The 24,741-nt window shown below is 43.5% G+C and overlaps 1 protein-coding gene across 2 annotated transcripts; it reads left to right on the forward strand.

Moving 5' to 3' along the window:
• Positions 1-11,768: 11,768 nt before the first annotated feature.
• Positions 11,769-23,501, forward strand: NIPSNAP3A (nipsnap homolog 3A). Of its 2 annotated transcripts, none has more exons than XM_048291701.1 (6): positions 11,769-11,787; positions 16,642-16,843; positions 20,217-20,378; positions 21,863-22,012; positions 22,389-22,475; positions 22,586-23,501. In XM_048291701.1, exons 2-6 carry the CDS (start codon positions 16,720-16,722, stop codon positions 22,660-22,662), a joined length of 600 nt encoding a protein of 199 aa, XP_048147658.1. In that variant the 5' UTR covers positions 11,769-11,787; positions 16,642-16,719; the 3' UTR covers positions 22,663-23,501. The 2 variants fall into 2 exon arrangements, with proteins under 2 accessions (XP_048147658.1, XP_048147657.1); XM_048291700.1 differs by lacking the exon at positions 11,769-11,787 and adding an exon at positions 12,192-12,355.
• Positions 23,502-24,741: the final 1,240 nt, after the last annotated feature.

The raw sequence follows: 24,741 nt of genomic DNA on the forward strand, positions 1-24,741 counted from the left end.
TCAAAAACTCCCTTTAGGTACTGGAATAATCCTTAGGATATGGCACTATGTATTTCAAATCAGATTGCAGTGATAGACTGGACAACTATGGAAAACTCATATGCTTGGAGTGGACTGGAGGATGAAAGCCACCCTGAAAATGAACACAATGGAATGCTTTCAAAGACTAGAGCATATTGCAGTAAATGAGGTACAGTACAGACCACCCAAAACTGTTAATGTAAGTACTGTGTACCCCATGAGAAATCAAAATGTGGAGAACGCTTACTAGCAAAGTAGTAAGACCAAAGTGAACCAAAAAGTTCACAGTTCAATCTAAGCAATATTTTTTTAGAAGTCGATGTTCGACTTCTAACATGTCAATGAATCATGTGGCAAGGAAGCTAATAAAGGTGCCCTGGAAGGAAATACTTTGTACTGAGGTTCTGTGGTTCCCCTCTTGTCATATCCTGAGACCCATTGCCTTAGCTCCTCTCTCTAGTCCCAAAAGAAGGCAACATCACAGATGGGACCAGTCCCAGTCTTTCTGTACTCAGTCCTGCCCTTGAGCCACAAGGGTGTCTTCATCTCCTTTACCCACAGTCTGCTGAAGCTGTACTGAGAGCAGTGCTGAACACTGAATCACAATCACATCAGCCTGGACAGGGAATTTATATTCATCAAAGATATAAATACAAATACTATAAATATTAAAATATAAACATATTTCTATAGTGTGACCCAAGGAGTCTGCTGGATTTGTCACCCATGGTTTTTAGGTGCAGGCTTTCTCTTGAGTGCCTAACTTGACCAACACACAGGCAGCAACAATTTGATTAAACAGTTCTTATTTTAGCTGAGTTTTCTAAGAAAACAAAAGCTTATGGGGTTATGGTACCTGTTATCTGTTTGTTCATCTGTCTGCTTCCCATAGCATCTTTTGAACTGGTTAGCTAATTTCAAACAAATGTAGGACAGAGGTCTCAGGGAAAATTAATTTAATGGAACTTTATTTATGCTCGTTCCAAGACAAATATAGGGAGAAGTACATCTCTTTGGGCAGCACTCAGCATTGGCCAGTAATTCACTCATCTAGGCACTTTTTTTCCCTGCCAAAGGTATCTACCAGGACACAAATGGGAGATGGGAAATACTAACAGTAGTGCATGATATATGCCCAAAAGAGTGAATCCGCAGGAAGAGAGACTTCACAAAATGTTGTACTCATTGTTACCATTGGCAGAAGTTCCCTGTGATACTTGTGCCCTGCCAGCAGGCAAACAAGGCCATAGTTTGGTGATTCAACACTAACAACACAATTTGTCCCTTTCAAATCCTGCCCGCTCTAACTAGAGGATTCCTTCATTCTCTTTGCTAGCAGCGGGAAGAGCTCCTGGTTACCAAAGGGCAGCTCTTTGGTGAACACCTGAGTTGCTGCCCCAACATCACAGACAGGGAAGGAATAATGAAAAGATCAGCAGAGCCAAGTTATGGCACAGCATTCACCATTGTTCATCCTTCCCCAAGTGTGCAACGATCCCAGAAAGAAATTCTGCATGGCATACAGGGGGCAGAGCTGCATTGCAATGTTTAATCTTAAGGCATCTTTGATTGATTTGGTAGTCACTCAAGATGTAGAAGGCTCAGTGAAAAAGGACTACTGCTCTTGGCAGTAGTTGCCTGTTATCAAACCACTGTAAAAATCTTTAGGTATAAATACAAGTTACTTTCTCACAGACATTCACGTTATCTTAGACAAGATGTATGGGGGGAACCTAGAAAGTCAAGTAGTTGAAAAATGTCACAACCTTCTTTAGTCAGGAAAGAAAAGGCTACAAGACAGTAAGCATTACAGAATATGAGGGTGATTAGCAGGGATGGTAATACATGTGTAAATTACTCAGCATTTGGTCAAAGTGGTGACCAAGGTTTTACAAAATGGTATTTTTCCCCCCGAAATGTCAAATAATGCCTCAGAGTAAGGGGCAGAGGTAGGGGGCTAGGTGCAGACTGAGGGGTATCTTAAGATTGTTTTCCCATTGCCCTTGCAAGCTGCATGGGCCTTGTACATCTCATGGAGTGTTACTCTAGTCCATATTTCATAGGCTAAAGATGCTAATCTAGCCCATACCAGCTGTGTGAATGCATGAACACCATATTAACCATCCCTATTATTTTTCGGCCTGAATATCCTTCTTTCTCCCATGTAATCTTTTCAAATGTGTCACTATCTTAACAAGTGGAAAACATCTAATCTAAATTTCCCTTCCTGTAATTTCAGCCAGCTGCATTTATCTTATCCAGCAGAGAGAACAGATAATACCTTTCTCTCCTGAAGCACTCCTGTAATTACATGAACAAGGATCGTATGACCCCCAAGTTACCTCTTCTTTAAATTAAAACAACCCTGGCTTTTGTTCAGCATTCCTTGTAAGTCCTGCTGCCTGTGTAACTTGTTTATATGGAGACAGGCCTAGCAGCCAGATAAAGCATAAATGCAACAGTCTACCTTCTCATTAGACCTGAGCAGTGATTACTGAAGCTACCTGTCACCAAGTGTGAAAAAAATGTTCTGGGCTTGTAGACTATAAATTTTTTGGGACATGGAGCTAGAAATACCCAGATTCAAGCTCAGGTTCTGCTGCTGCCAGTCTGTCTGACCCTGGGCAAATTGAATCCCAGTTCACAGCTCCTTCACTTGACAGGTCTAGAAATAACAACTTGCTTTACTTAGCAAAGGATGGCCAAAGTAATATAAAGCTGGAGATTGTGCAGATGTTGTAACTTGTGGTGGAAGAGCTCACCATTTTGACAGTCTTCCAGGTAGACAGGTGTCCTCTCTTAGAAGTTATTTTAATTTTTTTTTTCTAAAATATTCCAGGTGTTTTTAAAAATCAAAGTTCTTCTAGAGGACTACATCAAACTGTTAGGGTATCAGTAGCTTCCAAGTAAACCTGGGGAAGTTCAGGACTTCAGAATACCAGGAACCCCCATGGTAAGTATTGATATTTGAAGCTCTCCAAGTGAATGATTAAACCAATTTGCCTAACATTGCTGTGACCCATGTGTTTCCCAATGTCAAGTCATCCAAGCCTACTAGGAGGATTCTCTCTATAGTAGGTGTATTCCTTCCTACAAGTTCCTCCTTCCTACCAGTTGATTACAAGTAACAGAATCCTTTCCAGTGTAGGCTGTTGGATTTTTATTTCACTGTAGGAGAGATCTACATGGAATCACTAAAAACACTTACTGATGAGACTTTTTCTCCAGACTGGAACTTCCCATAAAATCATCTTCCCTTAGTAGTGCTAGCTGAGAGACTCTGTATCAAAGCTTCATACACGTTTCCTAACTTACAACAAGAAGGATTTTATTTGTTCTGGGTTTAATACATTAAATTCTGAGAGATCTCTCTGCAGAAGCACCATTTCAGAGCATTCACAGAGAGCACCATTTCAGAGCATTTTCTGAAATAGTGCGGGCATATTAAAGGACACCAATGTGGTTTAACTCTTTATTGAAAGAATGTGTCCCACATGGGTAGATGTAAGCAAGCAAAAAGAGGTCTGTATTTTTTTGTGAAAGGGAGTGGGCACTGATGTAAGTTAACAATGCCCAGGTGAGCCAAGCCCACTTGCAAACATTCTTCACATTGCACGGCCACTTATTGCACTACAGCCACTCCTGTGTGATAGCAGGAGTGCTGAGGTGTAATCTCACAGCTCCTCTGCCTAATACACTCTAGGGATTGCTTTGAGGAGCATGGTGGCAGAACTTGTCTGTTCTGCTCCCAGTCTCCATCCTCTTAGCCTATTGATTTATTTAACTGAGCTATACCCAGCTCAGCATGTTTAAACCTGTGTTAACCATAGCTCACTCACAGGTAGATGAAGTAGTTCAGCCTTCAGCTCTGCCCATTGCATAAGGATCCAGATCAGAAGGACAGGGCTGGCACCATGCTGGATAGATGCTGAGGTAGCTGACAAGTACTGCTGCAAATTTGCCCTGTGTGATTGGCACCAACCTGGAGCTCATTACCCTAACGATCAGCCTCCTGAATTTTGGCAGGAGACATTGTATAACAGGGAACCTCTCATCTTGTAATACCAAGAAAAGCAAGTTTTTTAAGGCTTGAGGGAAGAGCAACCAAGGCAGAAACAGACTCCTATTATTAGTGCTCATTTCAATGCAACTTCAGGCAAAGGAAGCCTTGAAAGAGGTTATTTACAGAGAGTGGAAGAAGGATTAACTTTTCCAAGCAAGGGGGACAAGGCTGTTTTTCTACAAGATAGGTATATTTACTTAAGCAATGTATCAATAATTAGAAGAGGTGAGCTTCTGCAGTTATTAAGCCTTGCTTAGAGATCTCACTTGTTATTTTTGGCTTTTCATTTTTGAAAAATCTTCTCGGACTTTAGCCCAAACTCAGGAGCTGAATTAGGGCAGAGTAGCTTGCTCACAACAAAAGAGTAACACGGCTTGCTGCCTCTAACCCTAAGGAGGCCAACTACAGCCATCAGGGAGTTCCTTTCATTAACACAGGCATTGGGACAGTATCGTAAGTATTATTACTGGTATTACAGCAGGTCACAGATAAAGAGACAAAGAACAAAATACCTAGAAATTAGATGCTTACTGTGTGGCAGCATTGGTGGATCTCCACCCAGGTGGATGAGTCTCCGCAGTAAATCAGCAGTGCTGTCTTTAGGCTTGGGGCAGTGCAAGGGTCAGTCACACGCCCGCACACACTTGTCATGCCTGTAGAGGACTGTGTCTTTTCTCCACCTATGGGGCTGGGCCTGGCATGACACTGCAAGTTAAGAAAGGGTTTTCTCCAGTCAGTTGCCTTACACTGGACTCTCTCTTCCTTTCTAAAAATCTGATGCAATGGGTATTTTTGCTTGTCTCCTCTATCACATAAGGCCTCAGAAAGATTAGGAGGTTAGGGGGCACAATATTGTTCCTCAGCTGAAACCACGCAGGATTTCTCCAGGTTAGATATGGCCAGGCCTCTGTGTAGAAGACAGAAAACACAGGCCCAAGGAATGCCCTAAAATAATGATCTCTGCTACCTGGCTTTACCTGCTTTCATACAAGAGATGTTAGAGCCTGGTATAAAGCAATATTTATCTCCCATCTTACACTCACTTCTCTTCAAGAAAACATGGTTTCAGAATGATGCCCAGGTGTAGGAAAGACAAACTACTTGTTGGTATAACTGCCTTGTTAAGGTTTAAGGCTTGACATGCTTCAGTGATCTCAGAGCTAGTGGGAGGTTGACAAAGCTTGGGGAGAAGGATGTACTGCTGATAGTGGACAAAAACAAAGCAGAATTTATGTGCCACAAGGACTTTTGGCAGAACTCCTAAGATAAGGAAGAAACTAGTAAAGCAAACACAGCAACTGTGCTGAGCCCAGCTCCAGCTGGGTAAAACTTAATTCTGGCAGAGGGAGACTGGGATCACTGACTCACAGCCCACCAACTAAAGAAACCCACCAACTCAAAAGAAGAGAAAATCTGCACATGTGGACTAATTATTATGACAAATGAGATAATAATTTAACCAGTAGAAGGTATAATGCTAATTAATAAGGCAACTGTGTAATTTGTAGCCAATGAACCGTGATTTCTTTGTTTGCTAAAATGTATACATGGTGTAAAATTTTGATGACTGGGGAGCCAGCCTTTTGTGGGTTACCACCTAGCTCATACTTTGCACAAACTAGAATAAAGAAACAGAAATACCTTGTCTCAGTGTGTAAATCGGTGCTGCATTCAAGATAAGAAGAATACAAGTGCAACTTGACTAAATCCTAGAGAAAAATCTCACTCTCCACTTCCAGAAGAGAGCCTGTCATACACAAAAAGGAGACGCAAATAAGCCTGTAGAGAGTTTTAACTAAGGAGAGAGGATCTGGGTGATTTATCAGCATCCTTTAAGGCCTCAATTTTATTAGAGAAAATGTTAATTGAGCTAGTTAGTACCTGTGAAGTAAAAAGTCAACCCAGCTAGGTCTTCCTTGTGTAAGCCTCCATCTCATGTTGAATCCTTTTAGTGCTCTTTGTAGTAAAGACCTTCTAGTTCTCAGCTGCATTGTGCTTTAAATATCTACAGCGTCAGAAGCTACCTTATGTCACCCCATCTGTGAAGACATGCAAACAGAGCATTCATTTTTTTCCCAATTAACTAAAAATGGATTTACTAAAAGGAATATTTCACTCTCAACTTTTAAAAATATAATCTGCAAAGCCCAAGTAGATATTCTGAGAGAAACGACTGCAATTAGAGTGGTCAAGTAATAGGCATAAACAATTAATAGTTTTAAAATATTGTAATATTTTTGGCCTGTTGACAGGGAAGAGCTTTTTTAATATATATAATTCAGAAGTTTTGAATAAAACTATTTGTACAAAAACAAATGGAGGATTTCAGTGTGCATGTTGTCTTTAATATGTCCTTCTTCTGGAATCATTAAACTTTTACAGATTTCCCAGGAAATAAAAAGAAAGGAAAAATCCATTAATGAAGTGTGTAAGAAACAGACCTTCTAAAAAAAGAATCGGGAACATATGTGAATGTTTTCTTTTGAGCTTAATTCTAATGGACATAGTGGCCTGCTACCAGGTTTGTGCTTGTAGTGGTTTGGTCCAAAATACTCATTACTGTTTATCTTCTGTGAGATAAGAATTAGGAGAAATGCAAAGCAGGCACCAAACTTGCAAGAATATAAAGAAGTTTATTAACAGACCTAAAAGAGGGAAAAAAAAATTATACCACCTTCAGAACTCTCCTCCTCCCCCCACCTTCCTCCCTTCTCCCACTGACAATGTAAAAAGACAACCCTTAAGATGTTCAGTCTGTTTACCACTGCCATAATAACCTTGTTCAGTCCATTTAGAAAGAGAAGTCTCTTCTTGCTCATGCTATGAATGAAAACAGTATTACGAGACAGCTGCCCGCTTCCAAATACTGTTCAGTCCATTTAGGAAGAGGAGTCTCTCTGCTCACATGTGAGTCCCTTCCCCCGACTTGCAGCTTTTCCCGCAACTGCTTTCGAGGGTCCACTCTTGAAGTGTTTTGGGGTACAATTTTAAGGTTGAGCCGTTCAGAAACAAAAACAGAGGCCCTTCTCCTTCCCTGGGAGCAAAGGGTCTTCATCATCTTCATCGTTAGGACTATCTCTGGGAGCATCTCTAGGAACTGAGGTTTCTCCTTTCCCATTTGGAGCAAAAGTCCTCATCAGGTTCATCTCTAGGGACTGAGGTTTTCTCCTTTCCCGTTTGGAGCAAAAGTCCTCATCGCTTCCATCTCTCCCTGTTCAAACTTCTCATGAAATTACACCTGTGTCAGCATCTGCCTATCTCAGCGCAGGTGCTTTTGCTCACGAGTTGAACACTCCACCCCCCATATCTTCATGAAATTACAACGGGATACTCTGATATATCATAGCTTCACAACAGAATTTCAGCTTGAAGCATCTCCTCTTTCTCTTCCCTCAGGTTTTCAGCTCTTCACAGCAGTAAAAGGGTTAATCTCACCTCGGCCTTGCAGCTTTGCAGCTGGAATGTTGAATCTTTCTTATCGCAGTGGAGAGGGGGGAGAGCCGAGCCGCTCCGGCTGCCCACGGCAAGGCAGTGGGGGGGTTCCACGGCTGGAACAGGTCCATGGCTCCAGGATGGCCGTGGCCCGGCCCGGCCTGGCCCAAGCAGGGCCTGGCCGGGCCCACTGGGCCCTGCTCGGGCCCTGCAGCCACCTGTCCCAGTGCCGGAAACGAGAGAGAGCTTGGGGGGGAGTTTGTCTATTCTTAAATGTGGATCACAGAGGTGGTCACAACTTTAAGTGGCTTAGAGAATTGTCCATATTCAAACTGGCCAGCTGCTAGGTTCTATCAATTCCCAGAGGAAACTGTAAGCACCCCTTAGCAAGGACATCCCTTCCGGGACTATGCTTGCTAACCTATGACAGTGCTACAGCTACTTGAAAGATGAGCAGAGAGCATTTTGATACAGAAGAATTTATCTCCTCCGAGATTTGATATAAGCATTGACACAAAGTGTCATGATGACAAACATCAGACTAAAGTGTTTAAAAAAACACAAACAGTATGAATTCCCTTCCACATAGCCATAAGCGACTGCTTGCCCTTTTTCTTCCAACCGTGCAGCTCTGGAAGACAGTCTCTCAGCCAGGCCAAGACAGCTGATGGGCTCCATTCTGGTGTGGTCAGGGGATGTGTCAAACCTCAGCACATATTTGGGTGTGGAGTGAATAAATCCAGAGGGAACAACACAGACCCTGCTTCTCAGAGAGAAAAAGTGCTGCATTGTTCTCCTGCTGCCTTCCCCAGCAAAACAAAAACATGGAACCAATTTTCTCTGTGCTCATTCACTAGGGCACCTGCGTATGACTCTCGTTCAACCATGTCCCCAGGTCCTAGGTACAAAGGACACTAACGTGATCTCACCCCTGTTAAACACAAAGATGACATTGATTCTTTTAGGCATTCTAATCAGTTCTACACAATAAATATTTATACACAATACAGATTGTTTTAATGAGATGAGGAATGCATACTGGCTAGAAAAAACAGGGAAGAAAGTACCAAGTTTGCTAAGTTGTTATCCAGATTTTCATATGGAACAGCTGAGAGAATGGAAACTAGAGGATATTTACATGTTCTGGCCTACTGGGAACATACCAAGAGGCTGCATTACATTCAGGAATGTTGCCTTGTGTGCTTAGCAGGAAACCACTTGTTGCTTGCTCACACAGCAGCAGATTGAGAGAGAAGAAGGGAAACACTCAGTATGAGAGATTTGTGAAAACCTAATAGCAGAAAGCCTATGTCTAACACACTAAACAAGCCTGTTGCACACCTTTCTCAAGCCTACAAGCAGCACAGCACTATGTAATGGAAACCCTACTGCCACTGAAAGAAAATGCGTGGTGGGTTATACCCTCCTGTACTTTTGAAAACCGCCTTTCTGAGAAAGAAAGGCTGAAAGATTTATAGAGAAATAGAAAAATAGAAGGAAATGTCCTGTTTTATCATCCATGCAATAGGAAACTGGAAGCTGTGATTTGCAAATGGAAACATCCCCCTCGCTAAGGAGCAGGGTATTGTGCTTTCTCCTTTTCCAAAACTCTGAGTTACTTTCTCTGTGTTTAAGCAAACATCACAAAGGAAGTTTAAGCTGCTTTTGAAAGCATTAAACCTTTTGGTACAGATGGTTACCTTTCTTCTATTGCCACCATCTCACATGGAGTATAAAGCAAATAAAAAACCCCTACCCAGACCTTGCCCACATTCAAAAGACACATACAGATGAGATTAAAAGTGTTTCCTGTTCCATGAGAAAATGAGAATGGATGAAAATGTTTCATGCAGGGAGTACAACGTGCACAAATCACCACCTTACATTTTGCCTCCATGGAGCTTTGGCTTCCAATAGAAAGAAAACTTTTTAATAAACCTCTTGTACTTGGGCAGCTCTGCCAGTCACAGTTGCACAAATTGAACATTGCACATGATTCATCAATTCAGTACCAAACAAAAAACTTCCCATCAAAACCCAAATCCTATTTAGTATGAGTTCTTCCACAAGATCAGCACTGTCATCCCCAGATGTTCAGTGCCATCTGTGAGCTGTCTATGAAGCACAGCTCCTGTTCACCATTCTGTGTATTGGTAGACAGACTTTCGAGTGGCAGACAGGAGTTGGAGCTACAATCCTCTCTCTTCACCACTGTCTCTGCCACATCCACATAGAAGTACAGAGATATCCATGGACTTCTAGAAGAATATGAATGAGAAAATACCAGGAAGAATAGCAAACCCAAATTCCAGGCAAAATTTCAGGGCTGAAAGAACAGTCTTCTCAACAAATTTTATCTTAGTCACTTCCTTGACTTACAGTTTTCTCAAATTTACTTGCTGTGTAAAATCATTTGCTGACTCTTGTTTCAGGGAATCATTTCAGGCCTTCACTGAGTTCCAGAGCAGTTTTGTACATTTTAACTCTGCACTGTTTTGAAAAGTTATACTGAATTATGAAAACCATGTTCACTTTGGTATTCCCTGACTACACAAAAATAAATATAAAATCAAAGCTTCTTCTTGGCTGTTCAGGTAAGCAAAAACAAAACCTGCTTTTTAGGACTACTCACTTCAAATCCTGGCTTGTGTGAACTTTAGTGATGAGAAAGCAAACACAGAGAATGTACAAACAATGAAAATAAAATATTTTTTAAAAATAATATTATTAATATATAATATTATATTCTTAAAAAAGAATATTCCACTATGACATGGTTATGAAGAGCATTACTTCAACAAAACAATGAGATAAGCAGTGGAGAAGTTTAAATATTTTGGAATTTGCCATCTCATTTCTTGCCTTCAGCTGAAACACAATTTGTTCATAAGTGAAAAAAACCCTCCATGTTAAACCAATTTTAAACTGGCAGCAACTGCGTCAGTAATCACACTTCATGTCATTTTGTGATTATGTGATTCTCTTGTAGTAACTCTGAGACTGACTTCATGCCATATTGCAAAAAATCTGTAACAAATGCAACCACTTGGAAAAGAACATATATACACATACACAATGTAGACGCTTCATTCTTTCCACAATATTCTTTTAATGTGTTTGTTAGAACAACTTTTTCTATCTTATTTTAATTTAGACAATCTTTCTTCCTGAATTTGTCTTTAACAAAATGAAAATTTGTTTACTGTAGAAAAAGCATGAAAGCTCCGTACACATGAATTCATAATTGCTTTTATCACATTTAATTCCAGGCAGTTATTTGGTGTAGAGGAAGGAATGTGCTCCCCTTATTAAGGGGAATCATAAAAGATGCCTTGTAAATTTAGGTAGTCTTCCATAAAGCATCCTTTGCTAGGACCTGATTTGTCTCCCAAGGTAAAATTCTAGATTACACTGATACCAGAAGAAATGTTATCTTTATATTCATCTTAGCCAACATTTGACCCTGCGAAGATACAGTCTCAGCCACCACAAGATCCCATCCCTTGGTAACTGTGTGGTTGGAAGAAGTATGCAGTTGGGCCCAGAGCTGTAATAGGGTGAGAGTCCTGGTGCTGTGCACCACTGGGACCTCTGGTTTCACCCTAAAGAACACCACAGAAGAATGCCATGCAACTTTCTTATGGAGGACAACTGCAGATGAAGGATTTGTATCTGCACAATTTGAATTTTGATCCTGCAAAGTTCAGTTCAGTTGGAACAATCTGAAGTTTGATCCTAGGGTGTGGGTGATTTCACTGAGTGATTTGCCCCAGGGCAGCCTGTGACGAACAGGGTCCCAGGTCTCCTCAAGCAGTTAGGATACTTTTTATTGTATTCAGGTGCATGGGCAGAGACAGAGATATCACATTTCAGGCACTGATGCCTAGTAATTTAAACGAGCAATTCTCAGCTGTTGCCCCTGGTCACAGATAAGGTAGAGTTAATTTCTTCTCAGTAGCTATTACAGGGCTGTGTTTTGGATTTGGAATAAGAATGGTGTTGATAACACACGGATGTTTTGGTATTTTGTCAAGTCGTGTTTACCCTAAGTCAAGGACTTTTTTTCTTTTTCCCCTTGTCTCATGCTCTGCCAGGGAGGCGGTGTGCAAAGGAAACTGGGAGGGAGCATGGCCGGGACAGGTGACCCGAACTGGCCAAAGGGATGTTCCGCACCACCGAACGTCATGCCCGGTATATGAACTGGGGGGAGTTACCTGGAAGGGCGGAGGATCTGGTTTCAGGAAGGGGAGGTCTGGCTCAGTCAGTGGGTGGTGAGCAATTGCATTGTGCATCGCTTGTTGTTGTTGCTGTTACTATAATTATTGTATTTTACTTTATTTTCAATTATTTAACTGTTCTTATGTCAGCATACAAGTTTTAATTCGATTCTCCTCCCCATTCCACCGATGTGAGGGGATAAGAAAGGGAGGAGCCACGGGAAGTTGAGCGAGCGGCTGCTTCATAGCTAGCTGAGCTTAAAACCACAACAGCTGTGCCTTCACCCTTCCTCGTCCGCCCCCCCCGTCCGTCCAGCCGCGGCTCGGCACGCAGGCGGCGGGGCGGGCTGCAGAGGCGGTGCCAGCGGCCGGCCCGCCCGCGGGAGGGAGGGTTCGCCGCCGCACCGCCCCCCGCGCCGCCCCCCGCGCCGCCCCCCGCACCGCCCCCATCGCAGGCCGGCGGCGGCGGGGCTGTGTCTGTGTCTGTGTCTGTGTCTGTGTCTGTGTCTGTGGCCGTGGCCGTGGCCGTGGCCGGGCCGCGCCCGCCATGCTTCCGCCGGCGCTGCTCCGCCGGCCGCTCGCCGCCGCCGCCCGCCTGGCCCTGCCGCGCGCCGGCCCACAGGTAGCGGGGGGCGCAGGCGCGGGGCGGGGGGGGGCGAGACCTCCGGGCGGGGCTGTCGCTGTCGCTGTCGCGACACGTCTGTCACGAGGCTGGGCGCGGGCACGAGCGCGCCGAGCTCCGGCCCCGGGCCCTGCCCAGAATCCTGTAGGATCCTTTGGGACCCGACCCCGGATCATGGGATAGATTCGGTTGGGAAAGACTGCTGAGATTAGCCACTCCAACCCATGCCCGTACACCACCCTGTGAACCAGACCGTGGTTCCAAGTGTCACGTCCAGTCTTTGCTTAAACACCTCGAGGGACGGCGGCTCCACCACCACCCTGGACAGCACTTCTTTCAAGAATTTCTTCCTGATATCCAGTCTGAACTTTTCCCGGTGCAGCTTGAGACTATGGCCTCTTATCCTGCCAGTGTCCTCGGCGTGTGAGAAGAGCCGATCCCCACCTGGCTGCACCCTCCTTTCAGGCAGTTGCAGAGAGTGATAGGGTCACCCCTGAGCCTCCTTTTCTCCAGGCTAAACACCCCCAGTTTCCTCAGCTCCTCATAAGATTTGTATTCCAGACCCTTCACCAGCTCCGTTGCCCTTCTCTGGAACAGAAGTGGTCCTGCAGTGTCCCAGTATCTGCCTAAGCGCCTGAAAATTTCAGGGCCTTTCTTTCCCCACAAAAATTCGGAGTGCAATGGGTTGCTACTGCAGGCTCACGACTCCATTGGGATCCTGCGGGGCTTTACAACAGCCTCAAGGAGCTGTGACTCATGGCAGCCAGTTTTAGATGTGTCATGCTGCAAAGGGCCATTGAGAAACAAGGCCTTTGGTCTTCACCTTCTGTATTCAACAACCTGAGAGTGCAGCCAGTTGGGGGGTTGAGCTCTTCTCCCAGGTAACAAGTGACAGAATGAGATGAAGTGGCCTGAAGCTGTCTAAACCAGGAGAGGTTTAGATTTGATATTAGAAAAAATTTATTAAGGGAAAAGGTTGTGGAGCATTGAAACAAGCTGCCTAGGGAAGTGGTGGAGTCACCATCCCTGGAAGTGTTCGAAAAACAGGTAGATATGTCACTTGAGGATATGGTTTCGTGGTGGACATGGCACACCTGGGTTAGTGGTGGATAGCATGATCCTAAAGTACTTTATAAACTTAAACAATTCTGTTCTGTGGCTTGAGCTGCATGGTGCCCGTGCCTGCAGATTCTTGTGAAATAAGACATGTCCAAAATCCATCCTGCAGCTGCCTCTGTGCAAATATGGGCTAAGGCCAAAGATGTGTTTTGGCCTTAATTTTTCATGTTTTATTTAAGAGGTGAGTAGCTATTGAGGCAGTCACAAAAGTACACTAAGTTTGGGACTCCCAAAGGGTTTTATCTAATATGAATAGAAAAACAGTTCTTGATCAGCCCTTGGGAAGCAGCCAATAAAGGGCTAGGATGCGGACTTAAGCAATCTTGTGTTGGAATGAATCACTCTTTTCCCAAGTGTTGGTATCTTTTTCTTTTTTTGCCAATAATATGTGATTTGCTAATAGTGATATAAGATTTTAAGTAGAAAACACAATGCAGTAGTGTGAGCTGGTTGGGTAAGCACAACACAGGCAGATGTTGACATTGCTTCCTCTTTGGTGGCACCTCAACAGCCGTGCTTTTGAATTATGTGTTTAGCCAAATGCATCTTTGTTACAGCGGGGATTCTGTAACACAATGTATCAAACCAGGAGGCCCGTAGAAAGAAGTATATAAGGACAGATTCTTGATAGCTGTTTCAGAGATGTTTATTTCCCCAGCCGCATGGCCGGAGCTCTGCCGAGGAACTGTTCCAGTCACGGGACCAAGGGTCCTTCTGCCCGCGCAGGGAACACAAACCAACCAATGGGAACGAGGCTGAGCAGGGGCAGGAAACCCCGTGTCTGTGCCCTCAGGGCCCCTCTCCCAGGGCTACACGGCAGGGGAGGGACCCCAACATTTCACCCGTTTTATTTTAATAAAAGGAGAATGAAAACAACTGGATAAACATAACAAGAACAGTTTTAAAATAATACAACCCACCCTCCTGAGCCTTTAAATGTCCAGACAGATTCTCTGGAACATCTTAAGGATGACAGAAGGGAGACAGAACTCTCTGAGCATGCTTTGTGGGGAAACTGAGGCAGGAGAGGGTTTAATTTCTTCCCTCCCCCTTTTCATCCCCCTCTCAGCATCGGAGAGGAATTGTAGGGAAAGGGAATTGTATAGGGAAGCCATGGGGTGAAAAACAGATTAGGAATAAACTGGGGATGGGGTAAAGTCAGGAAGGGGTACATATTGGGTATAAGGTAAAAGGGGAAAGTAGGCTGTGGGTAGGGAAGTTGCTGGGATGGATATCGTTTATAATTTTGTGCATAACGGCTGCCTTTGACTGGAATACCCCCAGGCCCAGTAACATTCGCTGCTTGAAAACCCTTCTTTCCTTGCACTATATCAAACTGTACAACTTCCCCATCTCCTACACTTTGCAGGTAATTTTTAGGGTTATTCCTTTTAATGGCAGTTCTATGGATGAATAAATCTTCCCCTGTATCATCTCATGTTACAAATCCATAGTTGTTTTTTACATGGTTCCATTTCACAGTTCCTGTGACTTTCGTTGCTATAACTTCTCCTATCACGTGCTTGTGTATTTGTCGTGGCTGCTGGTCCTGCGTGGTTGCTGCCTCGCCGACTCCGACGTCTCGGCCGGGCCCCCGCGTTGCGGCTGCTCCGCGCCCTCCGAGCGGCGCTGCTCCGGCGTGTGTCTGGGCTCTGCGCGGCCCCGCGTTGCCATCGCCGCCGGCCCCACGCCCTGCGAGCGGTTCTGCTCCGCCAACTCCACGCTGCTTTGAGAGCGGCCCCGTTCCGGCTCGGCGCTGCGCGGCTTCTCGTGTCGCTGTGGAAACCGCCGCTTCTCCCTCTGCAGGGCTCTCCGAGCCGTGTGCTCAGAGTGGCCTGCCACGCCGATGCCCGGTTCCTGGCTGCTCGTGGGGGCCACCTCTCTGTTGCACGTGGCTCACGGCGCCTGCGGCATTGTTCCCTCGATCATGGTCGCATGGCAGGGGACCCCGAGACAAGGATGGGGTCCGCGATAAGGCACGCGCTCCCGAGGGGGCCAGGCACACCCAGCGCAGGCACCTCCACTGGCACGGCTGCAGTCATGTGCTCCCGGGATGGCCACCGCACAGCCACGGGATTAGTATGATCCTCTGCTTTAGGGGTAATGGGACCATACAAATGCTCCTCAAGAGCTTCACTGATTACAATTAGTCCTCGGAGAGCTTCTGTCGCTAGTCCATGTTTTGTTTGATCCCTTATCTTATCCCAGATCTCATACCAAAAACACCCATGACTAGTTCCAGGAGGTTCAATATGAAAAAGTATGTCTTGAGAAATATAGAAGAAATTTTTGAAAAGCCAGTTAAAAAAATGTTCTAGATCTCCCAGAACAAACACTTTCTTGTTTTTCTGTTCAAGGATTCCTTTAACTTCTAAATACATTTCTTTCTGTGGCTCAGAGAGCCACATTTCCCACGATTCTTCCATAGTCCGGAGAGAATATCCAAACCAAGGTGAGAAGAGAGAGATCTAGAGTGGTTTTTACTCATGAATTTTCTGTCCTTAGGGATTGGTGTCTTGCCCACAATTCTCCACCATTTGTTACAGCGGGGATTCTGTAACACGATGTATCAAACCAGGAGGCCCGTAGAAAGAAGTATATAAGGACAGATTCTTGGTAGATGTTTCAGAGATGTTTATTTCTCCAGCCGCATGGCCGGGGCTCCGCCGAGGAACTCCCACAGTCCCGGTGGAGGGTCCTTGCCTGCGCAGGGGAACACAAACCAACCCATGGGGAACGAGGCTGAGCAGGGGCAGGGAAACCCCGTGTCTGTCCCCCAGGGGCCCTCTCCCAGGGCTACATGGCAGGGGGAGGAGACCCCGACACATCTTGCTGCTGACTTCCTGAGGAAGGGGTTGAGAAAAGGAAAATCCTGCTTTGTTATGAGCTAATAATTAAACAGATGAGTGCATCAAATAAAAGACACATCAAAGTCTGTTGCACTGCAAAAAGGAGTGGCAGCAAATAATGCACATGGGAACTATTTTCAAAGAACAGTGTCAAAAGGTACTTTTTTTGTAGTGGACATCATGAAATAAGTACCCCTCTCCCAGCCTGCAGTAAAAGATCCTTCTATAGTATTGCATTAATTTAAAAAATATCAGTCAGAATACAACTTTCTGGCTTGAGAATTATTTTTACTAATTTTTCTTTCTATTTTCTTTCAGATACGCCTTGCTACAGGGCCCAGACAAAATAATGGAATTTTCTATGAAATTCGCACATATGATATTAAGCCAGCGAAGATGAAGGAGTTTTTGGAATTGGCCAACGAGCACTTTCACTTTTGCCCAGCTCGCTCGGAGCTGGTAGGATTCTGGTACACGGACCTGGGAGCACTGAATAAGGTGCTTCACATTTGGAAGTACGGTATGGTCAGCATCCCTTTGCGCTGCTCTGCTCTCTGTGTGTTCCCTGTTTCCTAGGCAAGAAGATGAGGGGAATGCTTACCTGGCTTTTATTTGTTGCTCTTGTTGTAAGGAGGTGCTCCAAGAACACTTCAGAGCTTGTCAGGACAACTTTGATGTGTTGGGATGAGAAAGTTACAAATGTTCTTGAACAGCAGTCTCTGCTCCTAACAGGTATAATAGAGGAATTGTGGCAGACTGTTTCCTTCGTGGTAAATATTTTTAACTTAGGGCCAGTTCCACAAATGTCTTGAAACTTTCAAAAAGAATGGAAAAAAGGAAATACGCACACATATGCAGTCTGTGTGTGTTTATATGTATGTATAATTGTTCTTGTATTTTAGCTCAGAGTACCAGTCACGAGCATGCAGTTTGCATGCTTAAACTCCTTCTGCAGTGGGCCTGTACTGAGGTAGGAGCCCACTCTGTCGCTGAGTTAGGCGAGGGAAGACATGCAAACAATCAATGTGATTGATAATGCAAGCTTCGTTTATTGGTAATCTAGAGGCACTTTATATAGTATTAGTATATATGCTTGTCAGTTCTTGATTGGCTTACAATTATGAGAACACTTTCTTGTTTCTGCTTGATTGGTGTTAGATACAAGACTACATTGGCAAGCTTCTGCCTATATTAGATACATTAATGTTACAGCTTGAGAAATCGGAGTTCTACCTCCTACCTCATGGTCAGTACATCTTGTAAGCACAGTACTACATCCTTAAAACTCCTTTTTTGTTCTCAGGCCTGTTTCTCACGCAGGCTTTTTCTCATGTAGGCATTTGCTTGTACAGCTCTTTTAAAGTTCTGTTTCCCACAGCTTTTCCAATGATCCATGCCCCTGATCCTTTAACCATTTCTCAACACCACTCCACCACATCTGACCTCTCAAGTGAGCAGAGTGATTTTGTTGCAGCTTTAGCCTTGCTAGCAATAGGATTTTTGCAGTATAATCAACTTTTTAAGTTGTTGGAGTTGGTGCTGACATGGAAGGTGCAGGTGAGCCAAAAAAAGCTACAATTACACCAAAAACTAGGTGTAGTGGCTGTGGTTTTTGTGGAGCCCAAGGGAAGTTGATACTTGGGTTATAGAGGAGTGGGAAGGCACACTGGTATAATTCCCCTTGAACACCTGCTGCAGTCCAGGTATATCTTCATGTTGAGCCAATGTGCTCATTAAAGTCCAGGGTGTTCACAGTACCTGTTTAGATTAAAGGATCGCCCCTTTTGTTTTGGAGGGGTGAATCATGGAATCACAGACTGAGAGGATGGTTTGGTTCCTCTCAACCATGTTGCTCAGGGCCCCATCCAGCCTGGCTTCAAACACTTCCAGGTTTTGGGCCTCCACAGCTTCTCTGAGCAATCTGCTGCAGTGGCTCAACATTCTCACAGTGAAGAATTTCTTCATTATATCTAATCTAAATATTGCTCCATCCCAGAAAGTATTTAAGGCCAGGCTAGATGGAGCTCTGAGCAACCTGGTCTAGTGGAAGGTGTCCCTGCACATGACCAGGGGGTTGAAATTAGGTGATGTTTAGAGGTCCCTTCCAAGCCAAACCATTCCATGATTCTATATCTATTCTCTGTCAGTTTAAAGCCATTCCCTCTTGTTCCATCACTACATGCCCTTGTAAAAAGTCCCTCTCCAGCTCTCTTATAGGCTCCTTTTAGGTACTGGAGTGCTGCTGTAAGGTCTCTCTGGAGTCTTTTCTTCTTCAGACTGAATAGCCCAAACTCTTTCAGCCTGTCTTCACAGCAGAGGTGCTTGAGCACTTGGATCATCTTTGTGGCCTCCTCTCTGGTGGAAGAGTGTCAGTCACTCTTCCCTCTTCCACCAAAGCTGTAACCCCATCACAGGAGGCCACCAAATTTGTCAGGCACTGTTTGCCCTTAGTGAAGCCATGTTGGCTCTCACCAATCACCTCATGATCTTCTATGAGCCTTCTCATAGTTTCCAGAAGGATCTGCTCCTTGATTGTGCCAGACACACCGCTGAGACTGACCAAGCTCTAGTTCTGCAGTTCTTCCTTATGTCCCTTTTTAAAAAGGAGCTGCCATAACTTCTCAAATATTATGAAATGTCTCTTAACCACTTCCTCTGCCAGTTTCCTCAGAATGCATGAAAGCATCTCATCGAGTCACATGGACTTGTGCACCTTCATGTTCTTTAGATGGTCTCAAACCTGACTTTTTTCCTACAGCAGGTGGTTCTTCATTCTCCCAGTCCCTGCCTTTGCCTTCTGTGACTTGTGTGGTCTGGCTGGAGCACTTGCCAGTGCAGACCAAGGCAGAAAAGGACACTTGAGTATCTCAGCATTTTTCATCACCTGGGCAGCCATGTCTTCCTTTTCCTTCAAGAGAGGGCTATTCATCTGTCATTATTTTGAGTTCACTTGTAATTTATAAATTGTCCCGCTTCTCAGAACATTTTAGTCTTAGCTATTGCTACTATCTCTAAATTAAAAAGAAATTAATAATCTATGGGAAACTTCTAAAATGCAAAAGCAAGGGAAAACCTATACCTTTTTTTTCCTAACAGTGTTTGACATGTCTAATTGTGGCGGTTTATCTCCCTCCTCCCCCCCCCCTCCCCGAGACCACACTGTGATCTGAGAAATGAACAAACTTTACAACATCCTTCCTCCTTGATTCATCAGACCCCTGCTTACATAATTGCTATATTTACCTCTTAATCCCAGGATACTGATTTTTCTTTTGTAATATTGGGAGATGGCTGCATAAATATATTGCTTAAGATGCCACTGCAGCCTAAGGAGTTGAAATTCAGACACTCTTAATTAAGTGGATTTGTTTTTCATTAAGAAAAAAAAAAGAAGAAAAGGTTTAGCTTTTGGGTATTTAACACCTTTTATGTAACTGAACACACAAACATTACTTCTACACTTTTAATGTCACTTTATATAAGCCAAACCACATTTATTAGTTTTTTTCTTGGTAGGCTATTACTTCTCCTGAATTTTTTTCTACTTCACTTCTGTATCCACTGTGCTTTCTCCAAATCTTTTCCTCTGTAACTGTTGTCATCTTTTTTAACAGTAAAATTTCTTAATCTATTTTAACTCTTTTGTAAACTTTCTTGGAAAATTTCATTTGGCTTGAATCCATTTTAATCAGAGAGCTAAAGCAGATTTTAAAGGAAGTTTTGCAGAATTTAAAGGAAACTTACCACATCTGCTACGAGCTAATATGATGTCTAAAAATACCAGTTCCAAAATTAGATAAGTGCAGTTTGCCTTCTTGTAATTACACATTTTGATTGAGTCTGATGTGGCATTAAATGCATTTTTTCATGTTTTTTTTTTTCCTTTCTTACAGATAATTTTGCCCACAGAACAGCAGTCCGGCATGCACTAGCCAATGACAAAGACTGGCAGGGAAAATTCATCTCTGTGGTTCGCCCCATGATTGAGAAGCAGCACAATGAGGTTGCTTATCTGGTACCCTGGTGTCAACTTGGGAAGCCTCCAAAAGAAGGGGGTGAGCTTATCATTACTTTTGCTGATAAAAGTTAGCAACACTAACAAAAAATGGCTTAAAGTTTAAACCAGGTATTGCATAGTTTTATGATCCTTTATGTAACAAATGCATGTACATTCACCCATGTGGAAAAGGTGACATAAGACAGATAAGGGACAGAGTTTTTAAGAAGGATTTTACACTAACATACATGAATAATTGACTAGAGTCCTGATCATTAAGGTTGTTAATGGTCGGGATTGTGACTTGCTAAATGAACATGCAAAATGGCAATACCGTAGTATCGGTCAGAGCAGTCATCCCGGACTTCCTTTGTCTATCCATCAGTGGGAGGGTATTTCCTGAATTGTTGTTCTCTTTCACAGAGATTTTCTCTTACCAGTTTGCTTTGATGTTACTGCTTCTTCACATAATAGTTTAAAAGATTCCCTACTTCTTTAAAGATACATTAAAGTCCAACATACTTTGTAACAATCATAGGTTAGGTGTAGAAGTGATGTCCCTATGTATTTTAATTCTCTCTGTAGCAAATTTGATGTTAATAGTATTGATCGTTCCCCAATTTATGAACACTGGCAGACTTTGTTGCATGAAGTGACAGGGAACAGACCTTGCTTCAGCCCTCAGCACATGTATAGATACAGTAACCTTTGTTCTTTATTTTCTCAGGATTCGGAATTTTATGCTGCTACTGTTGAATTTGAAAGCAGTCCAGTTTTCTCTAAAATCTGGAGAGGTGACTTTCAAACACTGTTGTAGTTTGTCTCCAGCCCATTGCTGGAGAGTGACACCAGACACTGCCAAGTAGCAAGTGTCTGGCTTCCTAGTACTATGTCAGCAACTGTCATCTGAAGTAACTACCTGAACGGAAAGAAGACAAGTAACTTTTAGCAGGACTGGAGTTTTTTACCAAATTATGCCTTTTCTCTACAAATAAGGGAGATTGCTTGGCACAGCAGAGATGCTAAACTAGTCCTGCTGTGTTGGTTATGCTGTCAGATCTTACTGTGACCAACTGCTAGGAGTCAAAGGGGTTTGTAATGTCATAAACCACTTCAATGCCAGAAAACATCACCAGTCTTAGAAAAGACACCCAGCATTTCTCAAGCAGCCACCCGAATCCCTCAAACAAGTATGAACACTTGTGATATATGCAAAGTAGTCTGAATCTCCCGAAGTTTCCATGCAACATTGACAATTGCTAAGTTGGGCTTTGTGTGAAGCCTTCTGTTCTTCATGGCCCTAGTACTTACATTTACACTTGAACTAACTGCACTTAGTGAGCCTGTGCTCTGGTGAGCCTCTGGAAGCTGTGAGTTCTTGTGCATATTAGGAGGAAGGGGCTGTTTCCTGCTGTCCCCAGATGGCAGGGAAACATCATACTGGTTTCACAGCAAATACATTGTGGCCATGACATACTGTTTAAGATCTGGTATATTAATTCGTATTTCCTTCCTTGTGGTAGTGTTTGCCTTTTCTTCTAGGGGTATATGAATGGGTTACTTTCCAGATGAAGCCTGGTGGGCCAGCATTGTGGGGTGAAGCATTTCAAGCTGCAATCAACGCTCACATCAACACAGGATATACCAGGCTGATCGGTGTTTTCCATACAGAATATGGATTACTTAACACAGGTACTCACCAATTTCTGATACAGACTTTGGCATGGGAAGGGGCAGAGGGGCAAGCCCCCATCCTGGATCAGGATTTGCCAGCTTGCTGAAAATGTTGGTGTGGATCACCAAAGTCCTGTAAACAGTCCTCGAACCCAGCTTTGTGTATTGGGTTATAGGCTTAAGCCAGTTGCCACAATCTTAAAACACTCTCAGATCTGACGTTAAAGTCAAACCGTGTACTGGCTCAGTAAAAGATCATCCCACCACTGGCATGCCTGGAGAATTGTTTCTGCTAACTGCAAGGCATGTAACAGATAAATCCAGATTGCTAGGACTAGAACATGTTGTATTGCAGCGTAATAGTGCTCAGCTGACTTCATTTTTACTTTCTCAGTCCATGTGTTATGGTGGAACGAGAGCCCAGATCACCGGGCAGCAGGCAGACACAGTGCCCATGAAGATGCCAGAGTCGTAGCAGCTGGTAAGACATGATGGATCCAGAGAACTCAACCTGCGATACCTGCGTGCACACTGAGAAAAGTATTACTTTTCACTGGAATACTGTCTTAATTAACATGCATTTCATTTTAGTGCGCGACAGCGTCAGATTCTTGGAGTCCCAGCAAAATGTGCTTCTGATTCCTATGCAATGCTCACCGCTGAAGTAACCTTCTATAGGATGTAACTGACAGCAGAAGAGACAAGATGCAAGTGCTGTCAGCAAGTGGCATGGATCCCCATACCCTCATGAGCTGCGCTGTTCTTCAGTCAACAAAAAATGGATGCAAAATGCTGATCCACTAGCAGTGTAAATCAGCACTCTGATACCAATTGTTAACCAGAAGTTTGTGGTGATGTTCCTACATCTCCAAGAAAAAAACTTAAGCCATATCATGCCATAAACCATGCTTCACCAATCTTTTGTTTTAATCCCTAAATTCTTCATACTTTTTTGCACAGCTGGATCATTATTAAACCGAGTAAGTTAAGTGCTCTTGTCCAGCATTCCAGCCAGGGATGGCATCATTTTTATAACATACTTTGATGCCTCTTATCATATCTTAGTTATTCCATACAGTTTAAGAAGGAAAGCTTTCATGTGTATCTTACCCAATTATGTTTTAATCAGACTTCTCATTGGGATGCTTTATATTAATTCTGAGCAATGTAAAACATCAGTGCTGCTGGAATTGCACTTAAGTGCAACAGTGGGGCTGATTAGGTAGTGTAACCTAATGAGCTCTGCCATGAACCTTTTTACTTGGTAACTTGTTATGGTTGACTTCAGCTTTTTCCTTTTTTTGTCCATTAAACACTGCCTCAAAACTGTGAGTTACCTACACAAGCTTTGTCTTGGGTATTTTAATATTTGTTTAGGGTGCTAAAGCTGATTAGCTCTTCTTGTTCAATTGTGTCATTGGACTCAACTGATGTACATGTGCTGGCATTCTTTGAAGCACGCTTTGTTAGACTGTTAAAAGCTAAATAAATCAGCATAAAGCATTAATTTTTAGTGTTTGTGGCTCAAGCTCTTACTCTTTTTAAACTATGAAATTATAAATCCCATTCTCCAAGTACAGTACTCATTTTGCAGGTCTTGCCTTTTGGTCAACACCACATTGCTTTAGAACCAGTAAGCTACAGTGAACAGCAGTAGGGCAGAGGACACATGGGCTTGAGAAGTGAAACTTCTATTTTTTGTACAGTGGTACAGAGCACCCTCTACTGCAATTTATAGGTATTGACTGTAAATTGCAGAGTGCTTGGGAGGCTTTTCTACATGTTAATCATGGACCTGCAATGAGCAATGGAGTATTGAAGTATCTTTGTGCTGTTTGCCTAATGATTATTGCTTCTTTAAAGCACATTAAGATCTCACAGAAAGCACTAAAACCAGCTCTAGGCCCTTATGCCTGTATCCAAGGTGGGTGGATGGGATGTGGCTGCTGCAGTTAAGGGAGTGTGACAGGTCCCAGCTGCTATACCCATGTCTTCATACACTGCTCCCTCCAAAGCCATGTTTTTAGCATTCTCAGGGTAGAACAAACACGTCTTCAGAGACCCTGTCTTACCTTTTACAAATCAACTTTTTAAGGTACAAAGAGCTGATGAACCAGCCTATCATTCAGAACATTGCCTTACAACAGTTCTCTCAAAGGAAGACTTTTTTTAATAACAAAAAATGAGCTGAAAAATGGGGAGAGAGAGTTACGAAGACTTTTTTTTCATTTAAATGCAAGAATTGTTTTACTGGGATTTTTTGTTTGGTTGTTTTACTTTTTTTTAATTAAAACTATTTTCCTTAACACCAGCATTGAAAGTAAAGAACATTCAAGATGTTAGAGGTGTGCTTTATCCTGAGATGCCAGCTAGACACTAGATCAAAACAGAAAACCCAGGAAATTAAGAGGGCTGGGCAATCATCAACCACATGAAGTTCAACAAGGGAAAGTTCTGGATGCTGCACCTGGGGTAGGGCAACCGTGGGTGCGCAGACAGGCTGGGGAGCAAGATGTTAGAAAGCAGCATGAAAGGGCCCTGGGGGTCCTGGTCAGTGGCAAGTTGAACATGAGTCAGCAGTGCCCTGGCAGCCAGGAGGGCCAACCCTGTCCTGGGATGCATCAGGCACAGCATCACCAGCCAGGCAAGGGAGGGGATTGTCCCACTCTGCTCTGCACTGGGGAAGCCTCACCTGCAGTGCTGGGGGCAGTTTTGGGTGCCACAATATTAAAAAGATACAAAGTCAT

The sequence above is a fragment of the Corvus hawaiiensis genome, chromosome Z, assembly GCF_020740725.1.
Source record: "Corvus hawaiiensis isolate bCorHaw1 chromosome Z, bCorHaw1.pri.cur, whole genome shotgun sequence".
Lineage (NCBI taxonomy): Eukaryota > Metazoa > Chordata > Aves > Passeriformes > Corvidae > Corvus > Corvus hawaiiensis.

Coding starts and splice junctions, on each gene's coding strand:
- NIPSNAP3A (XM_048291700.1), top strand. CDS start 12,281: ATGCTTCCGCCGGCGCTGCTCCGCCGGCCGCTCGCCGCCGCCGCCCGC. Junction 12,356..16,641: donor TGCCGCGCGCCGGCCCACAG/GTAGCGGGGGGC, acceptor ATTTTCTTTCAG/ATACGCCTTGCTACAGGGCC. Junction 22,013..22,388: donor ATATGGATTACTTAACACAG/GTACTCACCAAT, acceptor TTACTTTCTCAG/TCCATGTGTTATGGTGGAAC.